We start from the raw sequence: 19,552 nt of genomic DNA on the forward strand, positions 1-19,552 counted from the left end.
TAGTTGATCAAACCAAATGGATGGGAATCCTGAAAAAAAAAAAAGTTCTTAGAGGGGGGCAAAAGTTTTGAGAGTGAGGCAAAGAGTCACATTCCAGGAGGATGACAGCTGTAAACACAAACCCGGAATAAATGGGTTTTGAACAGAGCAAGGTGGTTCTACAGGGGATTGTCTTAGAGGGCTTGATACAAATCACTGCATCCTTTTAGGTTTACCTCAAGGTTTTGCAGTGCTTTGAGTTAGTTTATCACATAAAACCACCAAAAAGACAGTAGAAGGTTGTGGTCAAAAGGTAACAAAATCTAAATATCTATATTGTATTGCTATATATATGCAAGACACTTTGTGAGTTGAAAAGATTAATTGGGAAAAAGATCAAGCAGAGTGAAAAAGCCTTGTTTTAGTCATCATAGTCTCAAAACAACTTGTTCCTGTACGTTTTATGAAGATATTTGGCATCAAATTTTATGCAAAGAGTAAACAACTCTTCCCATTTATGTACATTCCAACGTTTGCACATTTATCTTGGCTGCAATAAAACTTTCCTTCCCTTCAGAAAACAGGAAACTATCATTGTTACAAGAAAAAGCCTTTGCTTCTTTTTCCCTCTTTTTTTTTTTTTGCTGTGGAGGCAAAAAACTTGAAAACATTTTAAAAATTGGTGTTAACATACATTGTTTGTATTGAATCTGGGGGCATATCGATATTGAAAATTTCTGGCATAGTCTGGTTGGTATTAAATCCAAACAACTCCAGCCTTGTTTCATACCTGAACACATGCAGAATATTTGTGTGTACAATACAATATTCTGTAGCATAACTTTTATAAGATTACACCAAAACAAAACTCCCAGCTGTCACTAAATTCTACTTGGCAACATTAAGGTTTCTTATACAGCTAGAATGCAGAAAGAAAGGTGGTCTAAAACAAAACAAATATATATATAGTTTAATACCAATAAAGCATTCAGCTCACCCTATACACCTAACTGAAATAGTCACCAGAAACAACATGCAAATATAACAAGTACTAGAGAAAAATCAGCAACATCCAAATGCCTGCAGCAGTCAGTCCAAAAACACTTTTCACTTATCTTTGCAGTTCTCAAATTGTGAGTTGACCAGCCAATTTCCTTTTATTTATTTATTTATTTATTTATTTTGATACTTAAAGCTTGTTATATTGGGATAAATCTTAGATGTGTAGAAGAACAAGTCATTGCCATGCCTGATACAGTCCAACATCACATCAGCTTGTTTGTTTAAGCCTGGCCACTTATAAGCCTCCCATGAGGTGCAATCAAAGCATCACTGGAGTACCATATTGCTGTCTTTGTTCCAGATCTTAACAGTATGTGATCAGTGTCTTTCATCTCTTCAAAAACCTCTGGTATGTAGGCTGGAGACACGCCACACTCTGGCCAGATGTCCACAAAACAGAAAGCAGTGTAGACTCCTTTCACAATGGCACCACATAAGTCCAATGTCTTTATGTTTGTGACAGATTGAATGTTATTTCTGATGCCTTATGAGTATTTGCTTGAGGAGTGGGGATGAATATCAATGTACAAAAAAAAATCTAATCATCAAAAAAAGTTTTCAGTGATGTCCTGATTTTTAGAGATGCACCCATTTTAAATCATTTTTACTCGCTACCAACTGCATGTTTTGATAATTGAATGTTCTCATCAGAAATCAATAATGTACTGACAAAGAAAGTAAACATATAGTTTCTTGATTTCGAGCTTAAAAGATTGTGTTTTATTTAATTCTCTTTTTGTCAGAAGTGGATGTTGCTATTTCTGTTTGGTTGGATTTTTCTGTGTCATGTTTACAATAATGACAAAATCACCAGGAGAGAAAATTTCATTTGGCCAGATAGGCACCACATTCTGCAATCACTGTGAACTGGCACTGCTGATGTAATTGTTTCTTGTGCCTTATTAGCGTTGTCTCACATATTTTGTCACATAACAAATCTAAACACAGATGGAATTTATAAATATTTAAATTTCTGATGTCTTAACGGGGATAAACATTTTTTAAAGTCCAAATGCACATGGAGAAAAAAAAATTGTTTTGAAATATCGGTAGTGACATCACAGAAATAAGCATATACTTGTGCTGGTACAACTAAAGTGAATATGTTTTAATAGCTAAGTATCATTCTTAAGTTGTAAAGCTGTCTTTATGTGCACAGTATCTTATACTCTACCTTGGTTTCAATGTGAATATTCATACTCAACTTGCAATGAAATCTTAATTTCTCAATAAAGGATATTTCTAATCAATTCAGTTCTAATACTATAGTATTTTTTAACAAGGACTTGAGCTTATGACTTTTTGAAAGTTTTTTTCCCCGACAAAAATGAACAGTTTCTGCATTAAGGACATATTTGAAGCATTCATTACATTTTATTTAATCCAAAAAGTTTCCGATCAATAAGATTATCTAAGCCTGGAGTTTTCCGTCGTTTTCATTCAGTCATATCCCAAATCAAAACTAAATTTCAACACCTATAGCTGACATGTCTTCGCAGTGAAACTGTTATTCATGATATAAAGGTCGGATAGAGTATATACGTGTTTATGAGTCGAACCAAGTCGCGACTTCTTTTTTTTTTCCTAATTTAGTTTAAAAAGAAGAGTGACATGTTAACAGAGACTCAGCCATTCCCGAGCCACATGCGACAATCTAATATAACAAATGCTCCTCAAAGCATCAGTAAAAAAAAAAACAACCATCCGGAGGGGTGTTCTGAATCCAACTAGACAAGATTACGTCTGAAATGGGACGCCAGGATTCAAGAAATTTATTGTAAATGCATTTTTGACTTATGTTTTCAGATGCTATTATTTCTTTAATTGATTATAACGTCTCGGTCTCACACACAATAACACCAAGTGTGTTTGAAACAGCAAATTTTACACTCCCCGCCAAATAGTACGAAAAGTGGTTCAGCCCTGGAGGTTAGCGGAAGTTGTTTCAGCTGCCATGTTTGCTTGCTTTGTTGTAGGCTTCTACTAGCTTTCCTACAGAATCAGTAAGTGTGGAAATGGAGCCGAGCTGGAGTACGTTTCTCTTCCAAGTAAGTTGGCTCTTTTTTTGGGAGGGAAACCGGGAGAGTTCGCGAAACAACCGCAAACATTTTACGCACCCGTTAGCTTAGCAGCAAGTTCGTTTTATATATTTGAACGAGTAGCACGAAGAACAAGTAACGAAGCAAAACAATGGTTTATGAATCCAGGCTTCCAGCTGTGAGGCTTGGGAATGACGCTAGAACAAAAAAAAATCAAATCTCCCCAGTTCCAATGTGGAAAAAAACGGCCTGTGTGTAATTTTAGATTGTGGATGCGAAATACTTCGAGTGGGAAAGTGAATTTTGGTAAGTTTGTTTGGCTGGTCGAAGCCAGCAAAACATGCGGTATCACTTGAAGTAAAGCTGGAGACGACACTGCACCGTTACAATCGAGACAGACCTGTTTTTTTTTTTTTTTTCCCCCCTTTGACTGAAGGCTTTGATCGGACGCCGTAGAATAAAGAGATAAAACGTCGGCGAACATTTTTTGTGCAGCATGTGTAGTAAACTGAACATTTGTACGTTATTCACGCGGATGATGTTAGCAGACCGTAGGTTAGCCGCCACTGAGATTTACTAACGGCAATTCCCAAGTCCGCGGTCAACTTTCCGCTTGCTTTAGCCGGTTCGCAGTAACTAGCCGAGAAGCTAACGATGTTTAGGCTGCCTTCATTACACTCGCAAGCTAATTTGGCTAAATCTGGGCGAGGCTGCAGTAATGAGCTTGGAGGAACGAACGGTACATAATTTGAAAACCAGCGATGCCTAGTTTTTTGCACATTAATTAGCTATTTATTCAGATGAGCTTTGTGGAAAGGAATTCAAACTATGCAATGCACTAGCTAACAGCAAGAAGCAGGCTGGAAAATTAGCAAGGATCATCGCTATTTAAAATGTTCATTTCTCCCAAAAAGTTAAGTAAAAATTTTCAGTTTGAGTAATTTCGCTGTCTTTTCACTGTGCATAAAAACGCCATTCTTAAATTGAGTGTTATAAAGTTTTATTAAGAATTTTATGACTTGGCTATGAGTTAAAGAATTAAGCTTCCTTAGAAATACAACATAAAAAAAATAGGATTTTGAATTTGTCAGAAATACTGGGCTGTATTTTATAAGTTTTTGTGTTGTTGCTTTTGTTTACTGTGTAAAGGTAATTTTAAAAGTACATCTGCTCAAGTTTGATTCCCAAACTAGAACCGTTTTAGTAAGTTCTTGCTGTGTATAGACTGATTAAACTCTGTTTTTGAACTTTAACCAATCAATAATACTAAGAAAAAAATAAATAAATAAAAATATTCAGAAAGCACTGCTGCTGTTTAGCAACTTAACTTATACTAATGAACCTTTCGAGCATAGGTATTACTGTATTTTGCCAGTTGAAAATATTTGAATTAAAAATGTTGACACTTATTTAAAAGTATAATACACACAAAAAATTTCCCATAGTAGGTCCTATTTACACTTGTCTTTTTTTCCTTCAGTGAATATATATTTTTTATTTGTAAAATAACTTTTGTGGCTTCATTGACCACAAAGTCCATCATTTACTTAACCAATTTGTGTTTATTTAATGATGTATATCTTGAAGACAAGGTTGTAAGTTGTCTAAAAACTAGTTATAAGTAACTTTTATAAAGTTTACTTTATGCAGTAAAAATTGGTTGTATATAAATAACCTTGGTGTAAAAAAAAGCACTGAACTTACAGACCACAGTTGAAAGGCAATTACTTGAGTGAACAATATTCTAATTACTTTAGTTGATATAATTTCTAAACTAAGTTATACATTTCTAGGAAATTATCTCTTTTAAATTTAATAACTGCTGTAAAAATCTTAGATTTTAATTATTCCACTTGCAGAAACCCTATTACCTTGTATATCCTGCAGACTATATTATGTGGTCAAAAGCAGTTCTAGTAGAATCAAGATTTTATTTAAAAATTCTACAAGTGGCTTTTTGGCATTTTATGACCAGTTATATTTGCGCTTTGTTTCAGTTATCTGCCATCCAGCTTGTTAACGTTTTGTGTTATGTACCCCACACTGCTAACTTTCAGAGATCAATGGGGGGGGGGAAGACAGGCATTGATTTGTGTGTCGAAATGCTAATTTTGTGTGCTAGCTGGTCGCTGCAAGTTTGAAAACCTCTTAAAGCATGTTTTAATGACTCCTCCTGCACTCAGGCTGCAGCCAATGAAATCCTTCCTCAAAGCCTAGCTCCCTTACAAAAAGCATTTAAAAAAAAACCAAAAGCTGTAATTAGTACGAAAATTAAGCTTCATTATTTTTATTTATATATATGTATATTTTAAGCTATTTTAAATACATGTTTTTATACATTTTCAATGAAAAAAAAAATATTTCAGTCAGCTATAAGCTGTGAATATCTTTGCTGTCAAAATATTTCAGAAAATAAATCGCATACCATGACCCCCAGATTGTTATATAGCACATCAAGTACATGTTTGACTTTGATCTCTTACTCACCTTCTTTTTAAAGTAATGACAAATTTTCATGTCCAGCTGTGCTTGACATCAGCATTACAATGTCCGTTCACTTGTTGCTGTTGTTTATGGCCACCTTCTAGTTTCTTTGGCTTTTCTTCAAAAGTCTCGAGTTTTTACAACGTATAGATTGTTTGTTTGTTTTATTTTGGCAAGTTGGCATATAGTTTCATAATCTTTTTAACTGCCTATTGTGATGAAAATTGTTTTTGCTATTTTAATGAATAGCAATAAAGCAAAAAAAAAAAAACATACTTATGGATTTTCTGCTTTATATAGTGAATATGTGCTGTTAATAAATTGGATTACACAAAATCCAATGTATTAACATGAAAAGATTTTGAAAACTAACTTATTGTCATTCTAAAGGTGCTAATATTTAAAACTTTAGTTGTACTTTGGTAGTTTTGTCAGCCTTGTCAGAGGAGGTCCTTCTCTATTTGAGTTAAATGACGCAGTGAGATAACTAAGCATTGCTCAAATCACCCTGCTCTATGATGCAGTGCAAACCCCAACTGAATATATCAGGTATCCCCTAAAAATACTTCCTCGCTTATAGCACACGCTGCAAGTTACATCATCAGCGCCTGGCGCCTCCAAAGTTTAGCCAGGTTTACATGGCAAAAGAGGATCGACGACATATAGAAAGTTCTGTTTTCCAAGAACTTAGGTTGACTTTATAAAACGTATAACAAGAGATTTTGTCATTTTTACTATATAATGTTAATTTTACCATTAATAATCCCATTCAGCTTCAGGCAATTTTTGTGAGTTCTTTCTAAGACGGCAGCACAATAGTTCTGCAACAGTGGAACAAAAACTCACAAAACAAACTCGTTCAAACAATTTCCGTTTTACTCGGCAAACATTTTTCATTTCTTTTTAATCCGCAGTCCGGAAAACTTTAAAGACCGATCATGTAATCATATCTACTTTTTTTTTTTTTTTTCTTCTTCTTCTCGTTTGATTTCTTAGTTTTTCCTGCACAACTTCTGGTTTAGTATTTGCTTTATTCTAACAATTGGCCAAGCAGCTGTAGAGTGCGGCACAAAAGATTGAGGAAAGGCGGTGCATAATCAGACCATGAGCTCAATTCAAGTCTACAGTGGCCCACGAAGCCATCAGGACACTCCCTCCATTTTGATGTTATTTATGAGGGAGCAGCCCCAGTTGTCGGAGCACATTTGTGTCAAAATGGTCAGAGCTGCATGAAGGCACAGCAGCTTTACAGGGCCCTGCACCTCTGTGTACAGGCCAGGCTGTTTGCAGTGGCATAAGCTTCACAAAGAGGTTTCCCGACTGGTATCCCTCCCACCCCCCTCACCAGCCCCTTCACACACACAAACACACACACACACACACACCACCCCTGGTGTGCCAGCCGACGGGGTTGCATTGGCATGATGATGACTAATCCTGGAAGGTGGCAAGTGTAAGCAGGTGCTCAGACAAATGGGTGGTGGCATGCTCTACGAGTTCCCAGGTCCCAGTGCGCATGAGGGAATGACGGCTAGTTCAGCCGAGTGCTGTGTGGATAAACAATGTCTCTGTCTCATGAATAGATGAGCCAAATCAATGAAGATGAGCATACAAAGATCCCCCGCTGAGGCCGAGTGCATCACTGCTCAGATTTGTGTCTATCACAATGGGCTAGATGACATAAGGAGGACATTGTGTGGTTCATTTTTCTTTTTTCCGTCCCGTCTCCTCTTTTGCCACTCCTGTCTTGGCTGGCCTTCTTGGATGGATGATTGGACCTTAAAGGGAAAGGTCAAGTATGTTAACTTGCCATCTCTTGCTGGTGGTTGACAAGGTGGTTTTCTTGACTTTCTGCTGAGTGTGTTAAGTAAATGATGCATGTTATGCATAGTTATTTATTTTTTACAAGTACTTGGTTTGCTTTAAAAGAAGTTATTTTTATTTGTAGGAGCTTTCCACTTAAGGGTTATCTCAGTGTACAAGTGTAAAACAAATGTTTTGTAAGTAACTTTTTGGTTTGAACAACGCCGATACAATTTCCAAAATCTCTTGGTTATATTTTATTGGTTCACCTTTCCTTTGAAGCCGTATTACTAGGCATCCTTGTGTTTATGTGAGTCTGATATGTAAATTATACATATCAGAAGTATACAAAGTTGCTGGTATACTTCAATACAAGCAACTTTTTAAAAATTATTTTCCTTTTTTTTTATTTAAATTATTTTGTGTATGTATATTTTCAACCAGCAAAACGTTCGTGATCAGATAACCTTATGTAAACAATATTTAGAAAACAAAATTAATCGAGACTATTTAACGTCGAGTGTAATTTAATTATTTCAAGCAGAAAAGCAAGATTTACTCTGACTGAAACATAAAATTATTTTTTTTTATACATAGGCCTGTCACAATAAGCAATAAGTCAGTTAATAGGATGATAAATGAAAACAAGCTCAATAATTTTCATTTGCATAATTTATAGATTTTCTCTCTTTCTACCAAAAACTGGATGACTAAAGTTTTCAGTCTGGTGCTTTGCTCTCAATTATCCCCCTTTTTTTTCTGAAGGGACAATTTTGTTTATAGAGACTTTATAAGTCATTTTATTTGTTGTTTTATTTATGCTGAATATTTCAAATGTCTTCCAGTTCCAGTGTAAAAAGTTCATTAGAATTTAAAGCTTATTGATCTTTCAGAATGTGTTCTTGCATTACGATGCCATTACTATTATATTACTTGAAAATGGTCTCAAATCAACAATATTATCATTTATCGCAATAACTACTGGGAAAATATATCGTCCAGCAAAATTTCGTGTGATATCATATTTCCAAGTTATTCTTTATATTTATTTTAATACACAGACTGAAGTATCAATATCGAGTAAAAGTTTGATTAAAGGTGTTCCAAGGAGGGAATCAATTTTGCCAATTTGTTCTTTGTAGAGCAACAAGCTTCAATCTGATGCTTGGAAATGTATGACAGAAAACATTAGATATTTTGAAAGAATTGCTTTAAAATGTTGGTATACTTATCGTCAGTCAGCCTGTAGCAATACACAGCAAGGTTAATATTTACACAGTATAAGTGCATCATAGTTATGGAAATGAAAGCCACTTTTTTTCAGGCAACTGAGCTGCTGTATTGGCTGCACCTTCTCCTTAATTGCTCTTACTTATTAAAACATCAAATATTTTTGTTTTTCTGTACTTGTATCAGAATACTGCAATTTCTTTTTTATACCATTGAATTGATTGTCAGTAACGTTTCACAGAACCTCGAAATGAATCGACTTCACTGTCATTCTTCGACTAAACTATAAACTTCTTTTCATCCCAAAGCCATCTTTGTGTTCATTAGATTTCAAACTTTGGTAGTCATTTTAGGAAAATTGAGCAAAGCTCTGTCCAAACAGCGTTGAGTTGTGCTAATTGTACACTTTGTGGGTGACTAATTTTATATTACTTTTGAGGCTTAAACATCTAGAACGACAAAGAGCTGAATCACCAAGTGCAGTTTGACGGCCAGTTTTAATAATTAAACACAAGCTTCGATTAGGACGTTTGAGATTATATACTTCTGGGGGTGGCTATAAAGTTTTGTTTTTGCCTCATGTCTTTTCCAAAACCAAGATATAAGGCACCTGATTTTAGTTTGTAGACTGGGTTGCATAACCGTTGATATTCGTTGCTGCTCTGCCGTAAACCCAAACAAAATGCATCAGTTCATTTCAGTTTGCGCAATATTTTTATGTCTCACGCAGCTATACAAAGAAGCATAAATTCTTTTATTACCAAGTCAGGATATATAATGACTTGAATTTTTGAATTGCAGCCACACAACTTGTTGTTAGCTACTGCTCATTGTTCTCACCTATCCCCCCCCCCATCTATGTTTTGGCAGTCATCCACACTGGCTTGCACCTGCAAAACCCTGTAAAAAAAAAAATGGTGCACCAGGCCACAGACAGAACAAACAAATATGTAACTGTGTATTTTATCATCCTATCAAGTTTGGTGACCTGTATTTTTGTGTGTCAAGCTGTTTTCTGCCTTACTAAATCCAATTTATTTTTTTTTCTTTTTCTCTTTTCGCCTTTCTTCTCCTCTTAACCGAGCTCTGCGGCGCGGCTAATGTCCTGCTCTTCATGAGCCTTCTTGGCAGCTAAGCTGGACTCTGCTATGCCTCTAATTTGGTATGCTTGCTTTGCAGTCACATGATGAATCAGCACCGTCGTGATGGGATCATTTTTCATCCAGTATATTTGGATTGTTTTCGCATCAGTTGCGCGCCGCGTCGGCCTCGTTAATGACGGACCCCGGTGCCCACTTTGTATTCTGTTAAATCTTCCTAATGCTTTTCATTGAGTTGTCAAAGTTGATTCATGGTTCTTCAGTGGCAGCTTCCAGTGGTGAAACAGCTGTCGGCAACAACTTGCTTTTTCTTCTGCGTACGTGGAGGAGGGCTAGATGCTCTGAAATTGCACTACTCCCTGCTGCTGTTGTGTGTCAAACGGCACGAAACGCTTTTTGAATCGTTTACCTCCAAATGTCTGACATTTCACCAAAACGTGTGTGTTTTGTGTCTTTAGCAGGCCAATGAAGCCCTCCACCACCAGCACCAGGTGGCCCAGAATAGCCTGCTGCCACTTCTCAATGCTGGCGCAGAGCAAGTTGACCAGAAGCCTGTCCTGCCTATCCAGATAGACCAGAAACCCCCCGTCAGTGCTGCTGAACTCCTGAAAGACAATGTGGCCAGCGGAGGAGGTCAGCGGCCCCCGGTGCCCGTGATAAAGAAGGAACACAAAGGCAAAACGCCTTTCGTCTGCGGTTACTGTAACAAGGCCTTCCGAGACAGCTACCACCTGAGACGCCACGAATCCAGCCATACCGGCATCAAGATGGTGTCGCGTCCGAAGAAGACGGCCCAAACCGCCCCCACCATGGTACCCATGATCGCCTCCATGCCACGGGAGAATAACGGCAACTCCTCCTACATCTCTACGGTAGCGGGGATCCTCTCCACGGCGACCACCTCGGTGTCCTCGGGCACCAGCATCATGACCTCGTCCGCGATGGGCAACGTGCAGCAGCAAAACGTCCCCAAGAAGCCCCCCAAGCCCGTCAAGAAAAACCACGGCTGCGAGATGTGCGGCAAGGCCTTCCGCGACGTCTACCACCTGAACCGCCACAAGCTGTCCCATTCGGACGAGAAGCCGTTCGAGTGTCCTATCTGCCAGCAGCGCTTTAAGAGGAAGGATCGAATGACCTACCATGTTCGCTCTCATGACGGAGGCGTCCACAAGCCCTACGTGTGTTCTGTGTGTGGAAAAGGCTTTTCCAGGTACAGATGACTTTCCTTTATAGTTTTTATGTATGATGAGATTAACCCAGTGATAAATTTAGAGGAGCCTTATTTATTTATTTTTGTTCAAATATGTTACATATAGTTGATTTATTTATTTCTTTATTAGAATAACAGTGTAACTCCAAATATGAATTCAGAAAAGTATTAGCAGTGCACCGGTAAGAGATTTTGTAACAGATCTTTTCATTTCTTTATCAGTTTTTGTTTCATACTATGAATAACAGTTCAATATATATATATATATATATATATATTTTTTTTATTTATTTTATTTTTTTCAAAAGCCGGATCCGTGAAGCAGAATGAGGCAATAAAATCATTCCGATTACGCAACAATTGAAACTACAAAGAATTACAAGGCCTCTCATTTATTATAGTTTAGAGTTTTATACAAAATTACTCAAACCCCTGGCATATGTATGTTTACGGAAGAGGATTAGGGCCACTGGAAAAAAAAAAAAAAATCTGACTTTAATCTCAGAATTCTGAGATTAAAATCAGAACTGTTTTATTATTTTTTTCCAGTGGCCCCAACCCTCTTCCGTGTATGTTTTAATATAATAGTTTATTAAAATTTTACTAACATTTAAATGCTTGCTGGATATCATGTTATCACTGACGGCTGTAGTCCAAACTTGAATCTGTTGAGGGAGGTAAAGATGCCAATAAAGATTTTTATTTTGATCATTGAAAAGGATATACATTTTTGACATGCTTTTTTACCTAATATTTGAGGAGAAAGTTCTTATTTACTGCCAGGTGTATTAAATTGATGACTTATTCCTCTATTCTCATGGAATAGTTGCATATAAAAGTACATAACTTTTTGTAAAGAGTGTTTTTTATGTATTTAAAACTGCCACAGAATGTCATGAGACAGCAAATCTGTTAAAAGATGAAGCTGTAGTGGTATCAGAGTACAAAGGGTTTGGGGAAAGAGAATGAGTAGCGCCACATAACATTGTGATGGACAGCGCCAAGACCAGCCCTTCTGATTGGTTGTTTCTAATTAGCACTGGGAGTTCAAGGTTTTTCTCATTATCCGTCATACTGTCACAACAGTGACAGCTTCAACAAATGTGTAAAAAACAATTTTTTTTTTTACAGGTTGTATAGTGCAGCTTTAAGCAACCCTTTCATTTATCTTAGGGCCAGAATGTGAAAGAGCAGTAGGTGTTACACAGCTCTGCAGTTTGACAGGATAATCATTATAAAAGTTGAGCTTTTTAAACCTTCATCCGCATCTGTTACTGATCAACAACATTGGCATGGAAAATAGATCCTTAACTTAACTGTGAGATTTCCAAATGACTGCCAACACATTTAAACCCTCTATGTTTCATGACAGATGGATAAACTGAGTCCCGTCACTTTGGATTTTTTAGCCTCACTGTTACCCAAGGACATCTATCTCTTTGCTTTAAGTGTCTATATAAATTAACTTTAAATAAACTTTCAGAAAACTTTCTCAAAGCGTCTAATAGCTGCGTATCCCCCAACTTCAACACAGCACTATTGTATTGATATTGTAAAAAGCTGAGTCATCTCTCCGTAACGGCTTCCACTCCGAAGAGTGGTGTTAGTGCTTCCTTTTGGGGCTTAAGCATGGTACCTTCACTTATCAAGGAAATGGAGTAGGATTTGCATTATATGAGCAGCCAATTTTGAAGGACAAGCATATAGCTGGCTGATTCTGGTCATTTTTCAGACCATCTGTTTAAGAAAAGAAAAAAAAAGATTCTTTGAGGTTCCACTGAGACAGCATGTCATCCAGATGTTAAAGTGCACATCGTGTGAAAATAACAGTCTGTGATCATTAAAAATAAAGTGGCAACAAATCAGGAATATTTTATCGATAGACTGCTTATTTTCTTATTTATTTAGTTGGATTATTTCTACACTTGTGTGTTATAAGGAGTCGGTCTGGACCAGACACAAACGCTGCAGACTTTCTTTTAGTCTGACAACTCCTTCCTCCCACTTCTTCTGTTCTAATCAACTCTGGCAGTGAAAGATGATTAAGAGTTGTCTGACTTTAAGGTGGTTGCATGAAAGCCAATTTGCTGCCAAACCAGGAAGAAAATTGGCTCAGTGATGTGGGGTGGGGGAAAGTTTTATAACTCCTTTTTAGTTTCCTCATATGCTTTTAATCAACAACAAATAGCAAAGCTAATGTAAAAAGGAAGTCTGAAATTTAATTTCTTGTTATGGGAGGGAAGACTGAAGTCATTTCACCCTCTGGTGGTTGCATTCCTGACTCAGAAAAAAAAAAAAAAAGCCTCGGCTTGTCTGAACGCATTTTTAAAAAGTAATGTTTATTACAAAGAAGATAAAAAAAAAAATACACATTTATTTTAGGGTGATGAACTCTTCCCCTCAAATGTTCTTATTTCTTGTGCAAAACCAGGTGGCGTAGATTAAAAACTAAAATGTTTAACGTCATGCTTTTACTGAATATTTATGGTAGCTAATACAGGGCAATTACCTAATATGTCTTTGCAATTGCATGATTCTTCTTCAATGCTTTATTAAAGGCACTGCTACAAACCCAGCGCTGATTTGTGTTGCCAGTAGCAACAGTTTATGCTTTAGAAAGAACTCTGATTATTTCACTTTTATTTTATTCAATTGGATGATTATTTTTTTTCCTTCATTAAATGTAGATTTGTACTAATCATGCTTTTAATTCTGCTTTCTTTGATAAGCAGTTTACCACTCATAATGCCTGCCACGCTGCTTCAACCACATGTTACAGCAGACGCAGTAGGGAGAGCGCTAGTGGAGTATAAGGAGAGGTGGGGGAGGCGTCACTTGTCACTTTGCAGTTCCCGCCAGCTTGTCACAGACTCTTTCCCCTGGGAATTCACTGAACCGTGCGTAATGTTAAGGTCAACACATTTAATATGTCGTAAATAAACATTTTTGCTTCAGAAGGCCCTCGGCGTGACCTGAGATTTGCAACTTGTTGCCGTTTTTAATAATCCGGCATCGATTCGAGCAGGCAGTATTGGTGAACCGACTGTTGCAACATGACTTCAGCAAAAAAAAAAAAAAAAAAAACATCAGCAGTGCACCTCAGCCAAGTTAGCATTAGCGCTGCGCTGTATACGGCAGTTTCAGGCATGCCTCCAACACGGTGACGTTTGCTCGGGACTCATCAGCATACTGGAAAGTGAGAATGGAGACTGAATAGCAGGCCACTGAGTCACTGCCACTCAGCCTGAAATGTAGGCATGAAGTGTCTGGAGTCTGCTCTCTCTCCCTGTCAATAGGACGGCAATGAAAAAGAGAGAGAGAGAAAAAAAATCCAAATCCAGTTTCTGGCACAGCGGAGAAGTTTCTACTTGACTCTTAATTTGTATTAAGAAGCATTCCAGCAGCGTGAAGCTTTCCGGTTTGGCAGCAGCTGCCCTTCCTTTACTCGCTCCATAATGGTTCTGCTAAACATGATTCAGCTCACAGTTTCACTAGGACTAGCACTCTGACATAGGAGGGACCAGCGCCAAGAGCTAGCACTAGAAAGGTCAAGTGGCAAATAATTTTATCCTAGTGAACCTTGTCAGTTTTTAGGTAGGTGAAGTATGGTATCAATGGGTCTGTGAGCGTCCTAGTGGTTGTGTGTATTGATTTAAACATAGCCATTCAGAAATATTTTTTCAATCACCGAATGTCTTTTAGATATGCTGGCAAAATAAATTCACACTTTAGTACTTATTTACAAACCTGCTCGATTAAAAACAATAGGGAATTAGTCCCAGTGGAAATCAGAACTAATGAGTTTTCCTCAAACTAATATTGTCACATTTTTTGCCCGCTTGCCGCCTATCATGGGAAATAAATGGCAATATTACCCAAATTTCAGCTTAATTAAAGCGGCGAGTGGAAATCGGGAGAAGAAAAGAAAAGGAGAAGGCCGTCGCATTGTGGTGCATGTTCAAAAGTAGGTCAAACTGATTCACGCGCCATTGGTCGCAGAGAATTAACTGCCATTGACTGAAATTTTGGGGATTTTCTGCCCATCTCCTCATTATCGAGGCAAACAGAGCACATCCGTCCACTTGCGCTCATAGTGGAGTTCAACCTGAAGCTTTTTATGTTCTTATTTATTTAACATGGCAGTTATAGTTAGAAATGTACGCATGTACACTTTAAAACAAAAAAAAAAAAGTCACATTAAATATTTACATGTTTCTGGCCCCGATATTGATGGATTTAATTTAAAATCAATACCACACATGCATACGTAGCTTCTGCTTTTGAATAACATTTTGTAGTTTTATTTGGACAAAGTTCACCTGCAGTTCACACTTTCATGGCCTGATTTGGACACTTTGTAGCGTTTCAGACTTCTAGGTCGTGCATACTATCGCTCAGTGAAACAAGGATATTAAATTAACATATTTCAGTTTTTTCTTCTTCTTCTCTTAAAATTTTGGAAAGCAAAGAAACGTTTGAACTGGAGCAGGGAGCTAAAAACAGCCCACTATGGATGACTCATAAAAAAAACACGACGCTTCCCTGCATCACCATTCACAAATTAAATGTCTATTTTTGTATCATTATTGTCTGTTTTATTTAGGCCAGACCATTTGAGCTGCCATGTGAAGCATGTGCACTCCTCAGAAAGACCATTTAAATGTCAAGTAACGGTAAGAGCCATCACTGCCAGGTTTTCTTGAGCAGATTTGGTTTTTTTTGTTGTTGTTTGTTTTTTTTTGTTATTTTTTTTCATCCCACTCACACTTGTCCTGTGACTGCAGGCCTGTACCTCCGCTTTCGCCACCAAAGACAGACTCCGCTCCCACATGATCCGACATGAAGGCAAGGTCACCTGTAGCATCTGTGGGAAGATGCTGAGTGCAGCCTACATCACCAGTCATTTGAAGACCCACGGACAAACCAACTTTAACTCCTGTAACAAAGGTTCGTCACTCATCAGAAACATATAACCAATAATCGGAAACAAAAAAGGAGTTTGATTTCTGCTATATCTTTTACTCTAAATCATCACTGCATGTTACTGCGCATATTAATCTGTATGCAAATTTGATATCAAGTCCTTCCTGAACCGCCTTCTGACTCATCTGAACTACGAGTGAAAACCGCTTTTGCTTTCAAATACCATGAAGTTTAAATATCATGTAATATTTAAACTTTACTGTATTTTGGAGTGCGCTAGTTTGAACACAGACTAGCGCATAATTTTGCAGTGGAAGGAAAACCCTGCATGTTTTTCTAATGCTTTTTTTTGTTTGTTTGTTTTTAACAAATTGAGATTTTATGTAGCCCTATTTAGCCCTTTCGTTAATATTTTTCAGTGCAGTTACAGCTGTAAGTCCTTTGGGCTATGTCTTTGCCCTTGTACATATACAAACTGAATATTTTAGGAAAGCGCAGACTCAGTCACTTTGAGTGGAGGCAGGATGCAAACAGCCATTTTCAAATCTTGACACAGTTTCTCAACTAGATTTAGTCTGGACGTTGATTCATTCGGTCCAAAATACTCTACTTTGTCCCAAAGATAAATTCTACTCATCCAAGTATCTTCTAAGTCTTTGTGGATGGTGATGCTGTGGACAGGGAGAACCTCCATTAGCAGCCAGTCTCACAACAAATCTGAAGAGGCCTCTGAGTGAAGAATGCTGCTTTCACAGTCTCATGACCGATGTGCTGTTATTTTTCAAAAACACAGTGTTTTGTGTGTCGACTAAAAGGTTATCTAGTCTAACCAAAACACCCTTTTTCTTAAAGGGGAAAATCACCAGTTTTGAACTTTGTCATGTTATAATGTTATTCCCTTCCCAAAAACATACCTGGAGTGTTGCTCTCGTCTTTTCATGGACGCTTGAGAAATCTCCCATGGCAACCATTTATGGGACTAGCGGCAGCAGCATCTAGCTCATCAGACGAACCACTTCTCAGTTCTCCTAAGAACGGCTTTAAATGGCATCATGCTGAAGGCAAAGTGTCATAGCTTGGACTTCTTAAAGAGACATAATTTCAAATTATCAGAATACAAAATCAGATGTCTTAAGCTATTTTTTTTTATATAGGCAGCATTTTAATAACTGTAAGAAACACAGTTACGTGATTGTGCTATGAATGAAATGTGGCTGGAAAATACACGATACTCCTGGTTTTTTCTTGCATTCTTTATAACATTTCGGCTGATGCCATACTCTATTACATATATCTCGTATATCTATATTCAGATTATGGATGAAATGGTGCTTAACCCCGCTTTAAACTGTTCACAGCTTCACATCTATCCCTGTTTTCTATGTTCCCTGATTTTCCTGATGGTCTTTGTTCACTAATGTTCTCCAACAAATCACTCAAACCTTCAAATAACAGCTTTATGATTATCAAATGAAGTTAACATGACTATTTTATTTAATCTCTAATTTAATTTAATTTGACTCCTGAAGAAAATTGATTGCAGTGGATTTTATTAATTATGTTTATTATGCACTATTTTTTTTTTCTTTTTACTTTTTTTGGTCCACCACATGCAGTCCCAATAAAATACCTTGGGGATTGTGGTCGTTCGCTGGAAAGTTCCAGCTGTACAAACGCTGTAAGACTTTGTTGTTGTCGTCGTTATTGCTGCGCCCAAAATTAACTCTTCCTTCCGTCTGAAGGTAATGAAGTCTGCAACTCGGCCTCAGCGACACCCGTGACCGTCTCTGCCCCCATCACCTCGACGATGAACCGGGGCAACGCCAACAACAACAATCCCGTCACCATAGCCGCACAAATGAACATTAGCACCAACACGGTCAACATCACGTCCCCAGTCAGCCTCCAGCACCCGGTCACCATCACCGGGCCCGTCAACATCGCCTCTGTGAACATCCCCGCCACGGCGCCCATGAATATCGCCCACCCGGTCGCAATAACCACCCCCATGCCCATGAATATAGCCGGTCCGCTAAACATCGCAATGAGGCCAGTCGATAGCATGCCTTTTCTGTCCCAAGTCTTGCCTTCTTCCCCACCTTGGTAAAAAAAAAAAAAAAAGATGAACGTCAACATCTAACTGGCCAGAAAGAAAGGGAAAATGAAGTGAAAAGCGACTCCTGTCCTCACTTTAACAGCTCCCCCATCCCCCACCGCCCCTCACCCCAAACCGGTGTCCACTTCATCCAGCTTTGAAGTGCAGCAGTTCCTTGAGCTGTGAGGCCAGTAGGAGATCCCCCCCGCTTTCCCCTCCCCAAAGTCCTAACTGTGTCCCACCTAATGTTTAGTGACTGGCTCGTGACGCAGAACAGTTAAGTAGAATTCAAGTAGGATTTGTCTTGAAATCAAGACAGCCGGAAGGCTTAGCGTAGGCAGTTAGAATGATGAAACTGTGATTTGTATCATGACAAACAGGAGGAGAGGACTCCTTGAGTTTGCTTGAGGACCCCCCCCCCCCCCCCATACGAAAATACAAACGTGCTTTTGTAAAGGGAGACGTGAAATGGACTGAAGCAATAACCAGGAATTGCTGTTTCTGATCTTTTACAAACTCTCTCCCGAAGCATCTGGGCGTTACTTTGTATGTAGTTTTTTTTTGTTTGTTTGTTTGTTTTTGTTTGATTTTTTTTTGTTTTGTTTTGTTTTTTTAACTATAGCCTGCTAATCACTATTTAATGTTATAGGAAATGAGTCTAGTAAAAGGGACAGCTGCTTCCACTTGCATGGAAGACTATTTTTTCACAATGTTATAGCATTTCTTTTTCTTCTCAGATAGTAAGTATGCTCTTGAGGTACAGTGACTAACTTGTACAGTTGACATAGTAATGTATTTTTAATGTTGGCATTTAATTTTTTTTGTTTTGTTTTGCTTTTTGTCATTCAGGTGGACATCTGGACACTGTTCACTTGACTATGAAATTTCTTTACTTTGTTTTTCTATTTATATGAAAACAAAGTTATTTTTTACTTTTATGTGTTTTTAATTTTTTATGAAGTCAGAATGGAATGAGTCTTGCACTGAAGGCATATGCTACATGCAGGTGAACAGCAGTATTATCAAAGATCAAACGGAGTCTTAAGTGTTTTGGTCAGCCAGCCTGCACTTGAGGGCCCTCTAGTGGCCGAGTATGTAAATCCTGGACTTGTAGTGAAGCTTTTCAGGTCGCAATTGTCATCGCAAAAGGTGGCTGACGTAGTTTTTAGCGGACTCTTTTGTTACACTGTTTTTATTCGTATAATTATTTATCATTACTCTGTTACAGCCCCGCGGTTAAACTAAGGAATGATCACTCAGGAAACACACAGGAAAAAACAAAACAACAAATCAAGAATTTCTTTGGCTCTTAGGAATTTTCTAAGCTCCTGTTTGGACTCCCTAAAGCATTTTGGGATTGCAGCGTTGTTGCTTTGCAAAATTACACTAACCAGGAAGTCCGCAAGCACCAGTTTTAAGCAGCCGTCCATTTGAATCGATCTTTTACTGTACAATGACATAAATGCTGTACATGTTTTACATACTCGGGCAAGTTCGGTCTCGGTTTGCACAGGCTTGTGGCCTGAGAACTGGGCGAGTTTGCTGCAAAACACGATTTTGTGTCCATTTACAAAAAAAAAAAAAAAAAAAAAAGGGGACAGAATGGAGTTGCATTAAAACCCCCACT

At 37.9% G+C, this 19,552-nt stretch overlaps 1 protein-coding gene across 1 annotated transcript; it reads left to right on the forward strand.

Annotated features, from left to right (window-relative positions):
• Positions 1–2,950: 2,950 nt before the first annotated feature.
• vezf1a (vascular endothelial zinc finger 1a) lies at positions 2,951–18,348 on the forward strand. The gene is made up of 5 exons (XM_015047779.1): positions 2,951–3,089; positions 10,156–10,907; positions 15,511–15,580; positions 15,692–15,854; positions 17,573–18,348. The coding sequence occupies exons 1-5, from the start codon at positions 3,057–3,059 to the stop codon at positions 17,935–17,937; spliced, it is 1,383 nt and encodes a 460-aa protein (XP_014903265.1). The 5' UTR covers positions 2,951–3,056; the 3' UTR covers positions 17,938–18,348.
• The last annotated feature ends 1,204 nt before the right edge of the window (positions 18,349–19,552 follow it).

Source organism: Poecilia latipinna, unplaced genomic scaffold (assembly GCF_001443285.1).
Source record: "Poecilia latipinna isolate Pla-1442-1.1 unplaced genomic scaffold, P_latipinna-1.0 Scaffold842, whole genome shotgun sequence".
Classification (NCBI taxonomy): domain Eukaryota; kingdom Metazoa; phylum Chordata; class Actinopteri; order Cyprinodontiformes; family Poeciliidae; genus Poecilia; species Poecilia latipinna.